The sequence below is a fragment of the Pleurodeles waltl genome, chromosome 2_1 (assembly GCF_031143425.1).
Source record: "Pleurodeles waltl isolate 20211129_DDA chromosome 2_1, aPleWal1.hap1.20221129, whole genome shotgun sequence".
Classification (NCBI taxonomy): domain Eukaryota; kingdom Metazoa; phylum Chordata; class Amphibia; order Caudata; family Salamandridae; genus Pleurodeles; species Pleurodeles waltl.
Window position 1 is genome coordinate 708,853,947 of NC_090438.1, and position 16,288 is coordinate 708,870,234.

At 48.3% G+C, this 16,288-nt stretch overlaps 1 protein-coding gene across 1 annotated transcript in view; it reads left to right on the forward strand.

Annotated features, from left to right (window-relative positions):
- The window catches only part of LOC138267855 (collagen alpha-3(IX) chain-like), a 173,734-nt gene that overhangs the window by 132,471 nt on the left and 24,975 nt on the right, over window positions 1–16,288 (forward strand). The window contains exon 23 of the mRNA XM_069217080.1: window positions 15,013–15,057. Within this exon, the coding sequence (XP_069073181.1) occupies window positions 15,013–15,057 (45 nt within the window). The remainder of the gene's footprint in view (window positions 1–15,012; window positions 15,058–16,288) is intronic.

Consider the following 16,288-nt stretch of genomic DNA (forward strand, 5'->3'; position numbering starts at 1 on the left):
ACCTGCCTGAGGCTGGCTTCTGGCCCTGCTGCAAGCCCTTGCTGGAATGAACCCTGATCCCCAGAAGGTTTCCCTCAGGTCCTAAACCCTTGGATGGGATCAGAGTGCACTCCTTGTGACTACGAACTGGACTCTTTGCGCCAAACGATGATCATCTGCCACGTCCGCCAATGAGAAATTCCAGCCATGGTCTGCTCTTTGCATCCGCTCTGAAATCCAGCACCAACGGCGATGGTCTTCTTTGATCACCAATGTGAAGCTCCAGTGATGATGACGCTTCACTCCAAGCGGTGACCGAATGTGGTGCCTGACCTTCTCCTCATGCAGGCAACAGACTCCTCACAGCCCCTGCCAATGGGAACCACCCACTATAGCCCCTCAAGCTGATTTGAACTTGAGAAGGTAACAATCTTCAGTGGGACGAACCTGGTCCCTGTATTTGACGTGCTCTCAATTGCGGTTTGCCTGTGCTTGTGACTTTACCCTGTTTCAGCATGATCAGATAAAAAGTGGCCCTTTGTGCTTTTTGAAGCTATTTTCAGCTCATTTCTCTAGTTCTACTGATTAGATTCTTGTTCTTTTGATGTCAAATAATTTATTAAATGTTACTCTTTTTTTCTAAATTGGTGTTGGATTTTTCCTGTGTTGTGTTTTCACTTTATTACTATTTGAGTGCTGCATAAACATGTTACTCGTTGCATCTAAGTTACGCCTGACTGCTTCTGTGCCAAGCTACCAGAGGCTTAAACACAGGATCATTTAGTGATTTATGTGGTTCACCTGACAAAGATTGTGTTTCTTATTTAGGTGAGGCTTCCAGCCCTCCCAACTAATTACCTAATTTCCCACACACCTCAAGTAATACCCTTGTCATCGTGAACCACTAAAGTCAGTGAATAAACCTGAGCTCAGCCGCCAATTAGGTATGGCACAAAGCAGACAGTCTTAGTGTAACACCAATGTGTGAAGTATTTGTGCAGTACCAAAAGACTAATAAAGTCAAAATGCAATACAAAAAAACACCCCAAAGCAATTTAAAAAAAAGAATACATTTCAATAGATAAAATTACATCCAAATTACAAAACTCCAATAAGGGAAACCAGAGTTATACATTTAAGAAATGTATATGTGGAAATAGTGCAAAAAACCATTGAGCACAAGCCATGGTCATCCGGTTTTGCTAGACCTGTGCCTAGGCATAAGTTAACATCGACCACAATGGAGTTTGGGTTGGATAAAGAAACCAGATTCAAGCCAGTCAGTTGTTTTACCTTTGGACTTAGTCTCTGAGATGGAAGTCAAAATACCCTCAAAAAGGCAAGGCAGTAGGCTGTAGCTAAAGAGAGCTCCGTGACATCAGATAGCTGCTGGACATGGTCCTGGTGGAGCTGTTGACATTTAGAGGAAAAGCTCTAAGCAGCAAGAATTTGAATTTCATGCCTAAGCCGGGTACCTTCACTGTGAGGTCCTGCTGAATCTGATTTGCTGCTGAGGAAAAGGCCGAGTGGCAGCAATCTGAATATCTGGCCCAGCGGCAATACACCTTTGTCTGATTAACTTGGCAGTTTGGCCCTGGTCCTCTGGAAGTTCTTGAATCCAAATGTTCTAGGGTTCTGAAGATGATGGGAGGAGTACACCAAGCCAAGGTTCCAGGATCTTGGGGATTGCACTTAGGGGGTCAAGCCTCATTCCAGCAGAGCCTAGCAGCAAGATACAGGGAGTATTAAGTTGAAATGTGACAGAGGAGACACGGCAGCCCTCATTCTCCTGGACCTTTCTGCAGCATTTAATACTTTCTCACACCCTGTCCTTATCGGCACCTCTACAAGATTGGCATCCAAGGACATATTCTCCTGTGGATCTGCACCTTCTTAACAGATAGAACACAAGCTGTCAGCCTGGCATCTTACTCTTTGGAAGCCCGTAATCTCATCTGTGGAGGGCCTTAACGTTCATCACTTAGCCCCACCCTCTTCAACACATATATGATCCCTCTGGCCAATGTCATTTGCGCATGCAGTAATATCCTTTCCGACGACATGCAACTCATACTCTCCCTCTCAGCTAAGACCCCTAAAACAAGAAACAGGTTCTCTTCCTGCATGACCAAAGTCCCTAACTGGATGAAAAAGAAACTGTCTCAAGCTCATCACCGACAAAACAGAAGTAGTGATCTTCGGCAAGAACACCTCACCATGGGCCATATGTACGAACACATTTTCCCATAGACACAGAATGGGTAAAACCCTTTGCTACATCTGACCCCATGTGACTTCAACTGATGGCTGGGTGAGCTCAGACCTACATCTACCCCAGGACCCACACCAGAAACCTCAGAATAATAATCAGCAGCAAACTGGACATGACAGCACAAGTTAACCCTGTCACTGCATCCTGTTTTGACACCCTGAAAATGGTGAATAAGAACTTCAGATGACTCATAGGCAACACTGGAAAAATGGTCACTCATTCCCTAGTCACCGGCAAGTTGGACTACAGGAGCACCCTCTATGACGGCATTACTAAGCAACTCACTAGAAGACTACAAACCATTCAGAACTTGTCAGTTAGACTCACTTTCAATCTTCCACACAGAACTCAGATCACACCACACTTCACAAAGCTCCAATGGCTCCTGATACACTAATGCAATCATTTCAAACTCCTCACACACACACATTTAAAGCACTACACAATATAGGCCCCACCTACCTGAACAGACACATCTCCTTCCACCAACCACCCTGACACCCCAGCTCTGAAGGATTCCTACTCAAACCCATCCCCTGCATACAAAGAACCAGATCATGAGGATGGCATTCTCTTGCATCACTCCTAAAGCATGAAACGGTCTCCAACTCCACATCAGAGTGTCCTCCTCCCCCTTCTTGAACTCCACGAGAAGCTTGAAGACCTGGCTTTTTAATTAAGACACTTCCTCTGTAGCAGGATACCCTTGCATGTGCTAGTGCACTTTACAAATGCACAGAACTGAACATCTGGCCAGCTGCATAAAATTACCTCTTGTAATTTGTTGGGTCCCTGTAGGTTAAACAGGAGGGCCCGCCTTATGGTTCTAGTCTTCCAGACCTTTTTGCTGGGTGCAAGAAGGAGAGCAGGCCCAGACATCTAGGCTCTTCACAGGTCACAGACAAGAGGCTCAGTCCTCACATGTTCTGCCACAGGTCCAGAAAGTGTTCTGAGGAGGGTATTGTGGGTGCCATATTTATACCTGCCGTGAGCCTGCAGATGTGGGAGTCTCCTGGCTCCTCCCTAACCAATAGGGTAAAAGATCCTATCAACAACCCTACCAACTTGTGTCACACTTCATTTGTGCCCTGTTGCAGACAGTCCCACAGTGCCCCTCTCTGCCTAAATCCAAGATGGTAAAATCCATCTTCCCTTGTGCCAAGCCTGTGTTCCCACCCCAGTTTTGATCTTGGAAATGAGCAGCCCCTCCTTTGTGGTCACTTTACACCAGTTCTGAAGATAGCTTCTCAGATTCTCTTCCACTGGAATTGGTGCCTGCCTGACTGGGAGAAAAAAGGAGATCCCTACTCAGATGGCAGGTATCATTTACCTGTGATGGGGTAGGCATCGTTGAAGCTAATCAAGTACCTATGGGCACATTCCAGATGGTAATCCTGCTAAAGGAACAGACACATCTCCCCACATCCATGGAACTTGTCCTGCTCTGGGAGCTGTTTTCACACCTCATCAAGGGTGCTATTCAGCTGTCAGGTGACAGTTGAAGCTCATGCAAATAAGCCTCCAGCGGCTCTAGGTAGGGCAAAGGTAACTTTCTAAAAACATCTTTTCCTAAATATTTATTACAAATTGACTTCACCAGCGAATTGGGCTATACTATTTTACAAATTCCAAGAATTAAATGTTTAGATGTTTCCTAGCCAGAAATAACACTATTAAATATAATATTCCCAATGCTTTCCTATGGAACAGTCATCCCTGCTACAGTAAAAATAGTTTTGGGGGCCTTTTCACTCTACAACATGCTTTATATAAAGCTTTTACATATCCTACTTCACTAAATACCATGCACTTTGCCTTATGAGAAGTAGGGCCTACTTTGGGGTGACCTATTAATATTTAGACAGAAGGTTTGGCCTGTCTAAAGAGGTTATTTTGCTAGGTTGAATTTGCTTATTTAAAACTGCATAGCCAGGCTACAGGTGGTAGGCCTTCATTCATGTTTGCACTGTCATTGCAGTGGGTGGCACAGTGGGTGGTACAGGTCACTGGTGATATTTAATTTACAGGCCCTTGCTGCACGGTGTGCCATATACTTGGGACTTATAGGTAAGTTAAATATGCTAATATGGGCTTTGTCAATTTCATCATGTTGAAAGGGAGAGCACAGGCACTTTACCACTGGTTAGCAGGGATAAAATGCTCAGAGCTCCACAGCCAGCAAAAACAGTCAAAGGGGTACACCAAACAAAAGATGGGCATTTCCAACACATGGGTTCTATCCACCAAGTCGCCAACTGCCCTTGCAGGAACGGGTAGGGTCTTTGAGAGGTTCCCCTGGCATAAGTTATCAGAGCGAGGCGCTTTCTTTTTTCCAAAAATGAGTCTCTTCTTTACTCATACATCTCTGATGTATTGCATTAAGAACAGTGTTTGCAGGGGGTGTGGTCTGGCCACGAATGAGGATGGCCACCTGACTTCAGAGCTCTGCATGAGGACGGGCCCTGTATGGAGGTGGTGGCGGCAGGGGGGCCACGCACGACCCTGAATAGAGCACGGGTAGCCTCACAAACGATGTGTCCCGGCTAGGGGGCCCTGAGAGGAGGATCACCACCGTCACACCCGCCTTCCGAAAACCGTGGCAGTGCGGAAGAGGCCTAGGCAGCGGGAAACAGCAGCAACCTAAAGTGGCGGAAATCAAAGGTGAGCGTGCTGGAGAGTCAGTGCCTCCCCTACCACCTCTGGCGGCTCTGATAAGCTCAGCAACAGCACACTCAGAAGTCCTGAAGGGGGCTCCGACTGCCCTGAAAACTGCCTTACAGTTGCCAAGACCCTACAAGCGCCCCTGCCAGGAGGCTCGTTTTCACCCATGACGTAGCAGGGCCCACCTGGCTGACTGAGCACAGTGCCATCCATGTGGTGGGGTGGGCAGGGGACACAGCGCGGAGACGGTGCTCTCCCTCGCCCCTCTTTTGCTAGCACTGCAAGGGTGGACACCACAGGGGCCTATCCACTGCTGCTCCCTTGCCCACAATGATCAACCACATTCCCGACAAGCACCACAGGGGAACCCCCCCTCTCCACCTCTACCAAGGAGACCAGCAGGACGGGATGGGCCTCAAACATGCCACCTCCAGGACACTATAGCGCACCCTTGTCTGGCGGTGAGAGAAAAGCATGCTGAGGGACCAGTGTCTTCCTCCTCTCCCTCCCCAACAGCATCACCACATCCAGCGCAGTGGGGGGCCCTCACTTGCTTGCCCCCCTTCTACGGCACAGCACTGAAGAGCACAACGGACATGGATCCTAATCCCTGGGAGGAGCTACAGACTGCAATAGTAACCCAACAAGCCGACAGGGTGTAGAGTGCTCCCACACTTGGCCATCAAGTACGCACCCCATCGCCCTCTTCTACTGCCAGCCCCTCCAAGAGCCCAAAGCTACCCAATATCCCGAAGCGGAGCAGTACCAGCCGGCTGACCTGCGTAGACACTATTATCCACCCCAATCATTGCCTTCAACAGAAGGGACCAAGCGCGGGACACTGAAAGGGTGGTGCGGGACATGAAAGGGAGGGTCCTGGGGAATGAACATCCCCCTTTACCTTCCCCTGCTTTCACATCTAATAACCTAGGCAGCTTTCAACATGGGCAAAGGAACCTCCCGGTGGAATAGAAGTGGTGCCACAAGCGACAGAGTACATGGGAGAGGTCTCTACTGGACCTGGAGACCTGAGGCTAGTAGCAATAACCTCCCCTTCCAGTAATTCTGACAACTCAAAGCCACGAGGGAGGTGACCGGAGAGGCCCCAGGGCATAGAGTAGCTCTTAAGCCACTACCTCCCTCCAACAACATTGCACATCATGGTCTCCTTCGGGGTGGAAGCACTGCTTAGCACTGGACCAGATTGCAAACTCTGTCCGTCTACACCCTGGGAAGGACCCTACTACCATGGAGGCTAGGGGAGCATACCTCTCCTCCCTTCCTTCCCCCTGCTGCCGAAATGAAATTAGTCCAGGAGCACTGCCCCCCGGGTGATAGATACGCGGCCTCCACTCCGGGAATCCATCCTAGAGAGGCCCAACGGCAAAATTGCTGGTAAAACTACAAGTAAACCAGTGAGACAACTTCTCTTCTCTGAAGCCCTACAGCAATTGTGCTCAATGACCACTACCAAGGGAACACAGCCAGCAGACTTGCCCAGCACCTCTGATGGTCCGAAGCAGGATGCCACTGTCGACTGCATACTCCAAGAGTTATTGGCTGTAGGTCACAGACTAGAAGGGATGGACTCCTCTACATCTTCATTAGCGGTGGAGACTAAATCCATATGAAAGGACATAGCGGGTTTTTAAACCAGAGTTTTGGGGCTCAAACAGCACGTCACGACAATAGAGGACCATATAAACACTACGCCGGATCGAGACCAGGAAATCCTATGCATACGTAGCAAGCTCATAGACCTGGAGGACAGAAGCCACAGGGACAGTGTTTGGTTTTTTTGGGATCCTGGAACCAGCAGAAGGGACAGACATTCAAACCTTTTTGCGAAACACCCTTCCCACACTAGGTATACCCTTCAATTCCAGAGAGCACACAGTCTAGGTCCTAGGAGGACAGAAGGTGCATCCCGACCCCGTCCGATCATCGCCTGTCTCCTACGACATGGACAGGGCCGTCAACTCCTCCAAAAGGCCTGCTTCCATGCCGACTGAAGGCCGAGGGCTACTAGGTCTGACTCACCGTGGACTTCTCAAAGGAGACCAACGACCGTCGCAAGGCATTCTTCTCCTTTGGAACCCGACTTCGCCAACTAGAGATGAAATATGGCATGTTCGACCCAGCACAGATGTGGATCACTAAAGATGACAAGTCTATGAACCGGAGGAACTATGGGGGTTATTCTAACTTTGGAGGAGTGTTAATCCGTCCCAAAAGTGACGGTAAAGTGACGGATATACCACCAGCCGTATTACGAGTTCCATAGGATATAATGGACTCGTAATACGGCTGGTGGTAAATCCGTCACTTTTCCGTCACTTTTGGGACGGATTAACACCTCCTCCAAAGTTAGAATAACCCCCTATGTCTTTACCTGGAAGAACTATCGGTCCAAGCAACAGACACAAACCCACGAGCCCTATCAGCAGACCGCTGACTGACAGGGTAGATCACCCTCATTCACTACATCGGAAGCACAACACCGCAATGACAATGACCCTCACCCGAGGGACAGGGACACAGAGAGATTAGCGAGAACCCACAGTGATACAGATCATGCTTTGCAGGAAGTGGAGCACCATACCCAAACATCAGAAAGAGACAAGTCACGATCCCCTTTAACATGTCTAAATGCCATCACCTGAGACCACAGCAGCCAAGTGGGACATCAATGAACAAGGAGGCGAGAAAGATCCGTGGACACAGCGTCCCGACGATGATGGACAGATTAGTACCCTACAGCATGCTATTGCTTGATGTGGATGAGTAATGATATACTCAGATTATGGATGTGCCACAATAGAGGGCTGTACTGAGTAGCACTGCAATGTATTGCTTTGACTTGCACCTTGATAGCCATTGTACACCTTCTTTCTCCTACGGCGGCAGCCTCTTTGTTCTTTATCTTTTTCTAGCTCTCTCTCCTCCTTTCTTACCTACCGCCTGGTTGGCACACCAGCTCTATGTTCCAACTATGACGGGATACTGTAATCTGTAGTATGTCAAATGTGACAATGGGGATGTAAATATACAGGGCATTGCATAGTTACTGGATAAGATGCTCCACTACGGGCAAAAGTTGGACTTGTATCTCCTATGCCCTATCACCTGTGGTTAGTGTTAAATGTGTTTAAAGCTGTTATAATGTTTTAATGGTTCCTAGAGTTGGAGGACCAGTGTTACTGTACCCATAGCTGCTCAACCTCACCAGTATGGCCCACCGTGGCTATACATGCAATATAATTTCCCATCCCTCATGTGCTAGTCACTCATTGATGCTCTTATCTGTCTTGATGTCAACATGACCCCTCCCCCCCACACCCCAGGGGGTGGGGAGGAGGAAGAGGGGGAATAGTGGGAATAGTAGTAGTAGTCGAAGACATACACGCTTTGACCCTCCCCCCCTCCTTTGCTGGTCCCACTTGGCGTTTACCGCCATCTCTCTTCTGTTAGCGGCTCACCGTGAGTGCCCTGACTAGGACCCCTCCGAGTGTGTCAATCCCACAGTCCACAGACCCAAACCCTCAGGACATTGATCCTGCCCAAACTAGGTAGCCTTGTGTCTTTATCTCCCTGGTAGCCTACAATATCCCCCCAACCCTTTATTTTTTCCACTTTTTTCATCCCCCTCCTTCTCCTTCTATTCGTATTCCCTATCCAGTCTTCTCTGTCTTTTTATTTCTCACCTCCATCCCTATTCCCTCTTACTTTTCATTCTCTCTAACGTACTTCGCCTTACTTCACTTTCACCACCCTAGGAAGGCACCTGACTCCCCCCCCCCAACTGCCTGAGACCCGGATCTGATATCACCATCTAAACCCATACACTGGACACTAGACATACTGCCCCCTATATTCCCTCCCTCACAGCTACACGCACTTCACCCCCTCCACCTAACCTGACACTCCTAACACCACCGCTCTCCCCCGACAACCCACCCTTCTCTCCAGTCTATCACACACATCCGTTGTGATCATGAGTAGCGGGCCCCATCCTGTGCCCGACCACTCCAATCCTATCCTGGAATGTTAATGGCTTAACCCATTATGTGAAACGAAAAAGCTACTACCTTTTCTACAGTCAAAAAAAGCCGACATGGCCCTTCTTCAGGAGACACATCTTGATGTGATCGAATCCAGTAAGTCGCGTCGGGACTGGGTGGGGAAGGCGATATTCAGCTACTGTACTACACCAAGGCCGCAGGGAAGTGAAACACCAAGGAAATGTTGAGTGGCGATTCTGATTCATAAGACACTACCTGTTACACTTATCAAAACGTGGTCGGACACAGTGAGGATATGTATTTGCAAAACTAAAAATAGGGGACTTCTCCATATGCGTTGGCTCTATATATGCACCCACAGGCCCCAAGCGCTTGTTCTTTTTCCACATCAATTGACTCCTAACGGAGATTGAGGCCACACGCTACATTATAGGAGGTGACTGGAACTTAGCCTGTGATGCAGTGTAAGACAGGACCGGACCCACAGACGTGCAACAACCAGGACAGAGCCATTCTCATGGTCGTGTCCTCAGATCTTGGACTAATGGACCACTGGAGGCTAATGCATCCGTCCAATGGGGAATACACATTCTTGTCACCAGCACATGGAACTCAGTTCTGCTTGAACTACTTCTTTGTGATACATAACACAGTTGCTCAGATCCAAGACTCCTGTATATTAGAATGTGGTCTATTGGATAATTCCCCGATACTGTTATCAGAAATTACAGGTCTTGTGTCCCCGGGCCACAAACCCGCCTGTGCATTGATACTGTACTTCCCAGGACAAAACACAACTGAGAACCAATGTCTCCACCTACATGCAGGACAATAAAGGTACAATCCCCTCCCAGAGGGTCCTGTGGGCAACGGCAAAGGTGACCCTTCACAGGCAAATGATGCGTGATGCCGCCAAGGTAAACAAACAACGGTTAGTGCGCCAGACAGAATTAGAGCACAGTATCACAATCGTCACACAACAGTACACAGCACATCCCTCTGTGCCAGCCCATCTGCATTTAGAACAGGCCCATATGGCCCTCAATGAACTCTACACCTCCCAGGCCGAATATTCCCTGCAGCGCCTGCAAGGCCGACACTACGAACCGGGGGAAAAAGCTGGTTGGCTTCTAGCGGCTCAGCTCCGACAGAGAGAAGAGGCCCAGGCCATCCCCACCATTACATCCTCCTCCGGGGAGCTCCTTACCAGACCACAGGACATTGTCAATGAGTTTGCAGACTTTTATCAACCTGTATATACCCCACAAGAGGTTGCTAACACTACAAGGGTGGAAGCCTTTTTGGGGATGACTCATCTCCCCGTAGGTAGGGTTTATCCCAGCACGCACCTCCTGAAACCACCTATGCACTCTCTCCCATGCACTAAAACATGCCAGAAGAGGCCTTAGTCTTGTCCCTAGATGCTGAAAAAGCATTTGACCGCACTGAATGGGGCTACTTGTTCACAACTTTGTGAAAATTTCTCCTGGGCGACCAATTCATTGCTAAAGTATGCCTACTGTATGATTGCCCCTCGGCATGGGTCAACTTTTGAGGCTTTCTGTCAGACCCTTTCCCCATATGCAGAGGGACGAGACAAGGCTGCCCTCTCTCGCCATTACTATTCCTACTGGCCATGGAACCACTAGCGGCCACCATTTGTCAATCCCCAGTACTCACTAGAACACCTGTAACAGGAGGGATCTCCAAATTCTATCTATATGCAGATGACATCCTACTTACCCTGACAGACTTGAACCGTTCCCTCCCTGCCTTAATGGAGATCATTGATGGCTTTGCAACCCTATCCAGGTACCGGGTGAACTGGGACAAATGTGAAGCGCTATCCCTCTCTCTCATCACCACAAGGGCTGCGATACACGGCTTTCCATTCCGCTAGACGCCGTTCCGCCTTAACTACCTAGGGATCCTTGTCAACTGAGGATTGGAGAATATGGTGGCTCATAACCTAGACCCGCTCATTGGCCGCATGAAGATGGACTTTGAGAAATGGTCCCATCTGGGACTCTCCATGTGGGGTAGGGTGCAGGCGGTATGGATGGTCACATTACTGCGCTTTACTTACATGTTAGGCATGCTTTCCATTCATGTGCCGTTATCGACTCTGAGACCAATAGACGCCCCTTATCATCGTTGAAACTCATGGCATGCCGCTCCTGCGGTGGCATGGGGCTCCCATCGGTAGAACACTATGGGGGTCATTCTGACCCCGGCCGGCGGCAGAAGCCGCCGGCCTGGCGGGGACCGCCAGAATACCGCTGCGCGATCAAATGACCGCCGCGGGTATTCTGGGTTTCCCGCTGGGCTGGCGGGCGACCGCCAGAAGGCCGCCCGCCAGCCCAGCGGGAAACACCCTTCCATGAGGATGCCGGCTCCGAATGAAGCCGGCGGAGTGGAAGGGGTGTGACGGGTGCAGTTGCACCCGTCGCGATTTTCAGTGTCTGCATGGCAGACACTGAAAATCTTTGTGGGGCCCTATTACGGGGGCCCCTGCAGTGCCCATGCCATTGGCATGGGCACTGCAGGGACCCCCAGGGGCCCCATGACACCCCATACCGCCATTCTGTTCCCGGCGGCCAAAACCGCCAGGAACAGGATGGCGGTATGGGGGTCGGAATCCCCATGGCGGCGCAGCAAGCTGCGCCGCCATGGAGGATTCCCCAGGGCAGCGGGAAACCGGCGGTACACCGCCGGTTTTCCGTTTCTGACCGCGGCTGTACCGCCGTGGTCAGAATGCCCATGGGAGCACCGCCACCCTGTTGGAGGTGCTCCCGCGGTCGTTGGCCCTGGCGGATTTTACCGCCAGGGTCAGAATGACCCCCTATGCCTTTTCTCTCCACCTATCCCAGCTAGCCTCTGTGCTTCCCGAGACACATGACCCACGGCAATGGGTCATAACGGAATGATTGCTACTCTCTTATAGGGGTGCACTTTGCGGTCTGTATAAAACCTGTACCTCACAATCCCACCCATGCCCTATCAACGGAAACAATGCACACAGCCTGGGGCAAAGCACATCGCCTTTTGGGCATCGACCCTCTTTCCCATTCTCAGGCTCCCCTTTGGAGAAATGAAGGCCTACGGATTGAAGGACATACCCTCCATTGGACGCAGTGGAGCACAGCCGGCATTGAAACATTGGACCAGATCATTGAAAATGATACACTAAAACCGTTTGAGCATCTACAAGAGGACTATAGCCTACATCCCAACCAAACGTGGCAGTATATACAACTTAAACACTGCCCGCAATGTAGTATGGGGACCTCTCCATGGACCCTCTAGAATTCCCCTATTGTATCCTATCCTAAATCTTGCGGACACTCCAAAGGCATGATGGCATTTACGATGTTATTACACACATCTTTATTCACAGCTCCTCCTTGAAGCACTACGCCTAAAATGTCAGACACTCCTCCAAACTGAATTCAAAGCAGAGAACTGGACAGAGATAATGAAGGCCCTAGAAAGGGGCAACCGGGAAGCCCGACTGAAGTTCTACCTTTTTAAAATAATCTATAAACTACAAACTGCAAAGGGTGGGTCTTCTCCTACATGCAGAGCGTTGGAGATGCCCGGAGACTCGGTGCGATCTGACTCGTATCCTCTGTAACTGTCCATTGGTCCGACCCCTCTGGGAAGTGGTGGGCAATACTCTCAAAACCTCTCTGACACTGCGGACCCCGCTCTCCTTTCCTCTCCTACTTCTTCACGATATGGAGAACCTCCCACTACTACTACACACTGCCCTGGCGATGGCCAAGATATGCGTTCTCCGCCACTTGAGATCCCCTGCCTCCCCCACCCCGGAAGAATGGATGGTGGCAATGGCCCGGATTGTAGCCTTTGAACATACCATATATAATATGAAAGATCAAGTTGCCCTGTTTAAACAAACGTGGGCACCCTTTCTCCTGGATGCCCAATACAGAGTTCACTATCAGTTTGCCTCCACGGCCATCGCTATCACTAAAACAAAATGCCCAAGTTCCCCTCCCCTCCTTTCCTCCTCCCCCTTCTTTCTCCCTCCCCTGGTCCAGCACTCCCTCCAACCCTACCCTCCAATAACCCCTCCCCCTTGCCTCTACCCATATCCCTCCCACCACATCCATCTATTTTCCTAGACTGTGCTGCATGAGGGGCGTTGGGTGCCCTCAATTCAATTCAGCTCTCCTCGGTTCTCAGCTCCCCTCCCTCTCTCTCTTGACCCTCCCTATCTGCCTCAACGATTCCCTTCTTATGGCCTGTCACCCCTCCTTCTCTATCATTATAGGCTATCTCAATCAGTAATATGCTGTTATACTATACCTTTCTCTTCTCGACCTCTAAAAGCTGTACTCTCCTATGCTATACCCTTCTCAGTACTCCTTGGATCTACTATATACTGCACCCAAATACTCCGCCGTCTGCTGTTAAGAACGCTTCTGTGCCACTATACTCTCTGCTAGTCCAGTTGATACCCTATGCATGTCCCCATCCCCAGTGTTGCCCCGCCCTTATCCCCCTTCTTCTCGACCTGCGAGTGGCATGTCTGCATAGGGACCGGCAACTCAAGTACACTGCTAGTTTCCCCCTAACATGACCTCCCGCCTCCCAGTCACAGCTCAGATATCACGAGACCTTTCACTGCCCCTCCCTCCGTGGCCCTATGATACGGTAAGACATATGACCTGCTCAGAGGGCCCTCGTATTACCTGATCCTGGACCTGTTTAACGACTGTCAAGAAGCGGGGGTGCTTTCTGGAACTTTGACACGTTTCAGACTAGAGTATCGTTGTTGTTACTATTATTATTGATATCATTTCGACACAGTTCATGGCTCACTTTATCGCATGTCTATCTATCTTTCTTAGGTGCCGAGGCGCCTCCTCTCCTCCTTGTGTCAATATTACCCCACCCATTACCCCTACCTTCGTCTCAGCAGACAAACTTCAAATTGTCCTTTTCATGCAGTATTATGACATAATGCTCACTGCATCTGTATTCTGTTACACTTCGTCAAAAAAAAAAAAAATACAACCAAAAAAAAGTGTTTGCATGTTTTAAAATGTCACGTTATTTCTAATCATACTTTTATATGTGTGAATGGAACATGCGGGAACAGAGCCTGCTCCAAAGATGACAGCATACCTGCTCCGCCTGTTATGTCTATAGTATAAACACAGTAATTGTCAGCACAACACTTCTCAACCCTTGCACAGACACACACGCAAACAAACACATACTCCCCGGAGCCTATTACCAAACTGCGTTTTGTAGTATTTTTAGTTGTACCACAATCACACTACTCATATACTACAAAATGCCATTCACAAATCTATGTACGGAGGTCTACATCCCTGCTGTTTCTATATTTTCTGTGTAGAGATGGCCTTATAGGCAGTGCTTTAAATGGGAAAATAGAAGTGCAGGTACTCTCTATCAGAGTACCTGCTTGTTTCTGAGAAGTGCCGGTACTCTCCAATTAAAAGTATTACGTTTTTCTTGAGATATGCCGGTACTCTCCCTCTCAAAATAAAAAAGTGCCGGTACTCAGTACCGGAGAGTACCGGCCCATTTAAAGCACTGCTTATAGGTGCACCTATGGTTTAGTAGTAAATGTGGAGGTGACAAGTCAAAGTTGCTAGGGAATAGGAAATACTTGCTGTAAAATAGGTTTTTAAAAAGAAGTAAGGCGGGGTAGGACTACAGAGAGGTTTAGGGAGGGACATCCACCCACAACAAAAAAGTAAGCCCATTCCTCTTCACAAACTGTACTTCTCCAGTTCTACAGCCATAGAAAACTAAAACAGTAGTAAATGTACTCCATTTCAAAGTAAATTAATTCAGTCACAATATACAAATTTTTCTTTAGTGCATCATTATGTATTTGTGTTTTAACCTGTATAAGAGCACCCTTTGAAATAAGAATGACATAGCTTGTTACTAACGAATGGGAACGGTTACACCGCATGATGTGCATTTACATATTAGGCTCATATTTTCGCTTTACTCCTTGATCTGAACAGGAACAGATTTCTGAATTCGTTTCGAAACTAACAAAATATTTTTCCCCAGGGGGACCAGGGAAAGAGAGGACCGGCAGGAAAAACTGGATCTGAGGTAGGCAGCTGGAATAAATTATTTATTATTTACATATTCAGCATAAGGTAGGAAAACATATATTTAGAGAAAATCTCTGAATTATATGGTGGCCGTTTGAGAAGTAACCTATCCGTTATACTTAGACATAAAAGGACTTAAACTTGTTCCTATTTGATATATGAAGATTGAGATGCCCAGTAACTAGTAATGTAAACCACGCGTACTGGAAAGTGCATAGAACTTATGAGGCTACAGGAGAATAGTAATAAGCAAAACTAGATATAACAGTAGCCCTTATGTGAAGTCAACAACCTAGTGTCTATGAGCATCTTTTTCTTAAGTCGGGATCATTGTCACCGCAGTTTGCCGAGAGTTGGACCCGACTCACGCTTCTAGTAGAAGCCACGTATCTGCCATTAATGAACACAGTAGTGCAGGTGTTTGATGTTTTCCACTTGAAAGAGGGCAGCGAAGGCTTTCTCAAGTACCCCAAAACTACAGTTCCTGGAAATTGCTTGTATTTTATTGGATCACTGTAACCCCAAAGAGGGCAAGAAATAGACATCACATCATGGCATGTCATGAACATGAACAGCCCAATAGTCACTTGCTAGAAGTCACTTGAGAAGGTATGCAACCCAATGCTCTTCCTCTCATCTTCTCTTAGGCATCTTCTAACATTAACAAGCACTTCAGTGGCCAACAAACAGCAACATCTAGTTTTCATATTCGCTTGCCATGGGTTTCTCCTCCAGCTCTTTGGAACTATAAGTCTTGGTGTCTTTGCAAATGGTTTAGTCATACCTGAGCTTAACTAAGGAACCCCGGATTCATAATTGTGTGTCAAAAGTCCTCTGTGGGCAACTGTTCAAAATTTCCTGTCTCAACATTTTGTGTAAATGGTTGATGTAGAGACTGAGACCTCTGTTGAACCCCATGAGCTATTCCTACTACAGTGATGAGACCAAACCCAAGACGGTCCAAAATTATTCCTCATCCGAGGAAGACCCGCTCTGTGGTGGGAAAATTTAGACATCTGTGTTATAGGGGAGACAAAACGTTCGTGCGCCGGGCATTTTCTGATCAAAAACACATGCAAAGAACTGATCCTTCATAAAATTTCCACTCACAAATTCCCTAAAGCTTCACCCACTCGAATTACTTTACATATCCTGTATCTGTAACTTTAGAAGGTGGAGTTAAAGGGTTAACTGCGTCCCCTGAAGATACAGGGACACTTTGAGGCGAT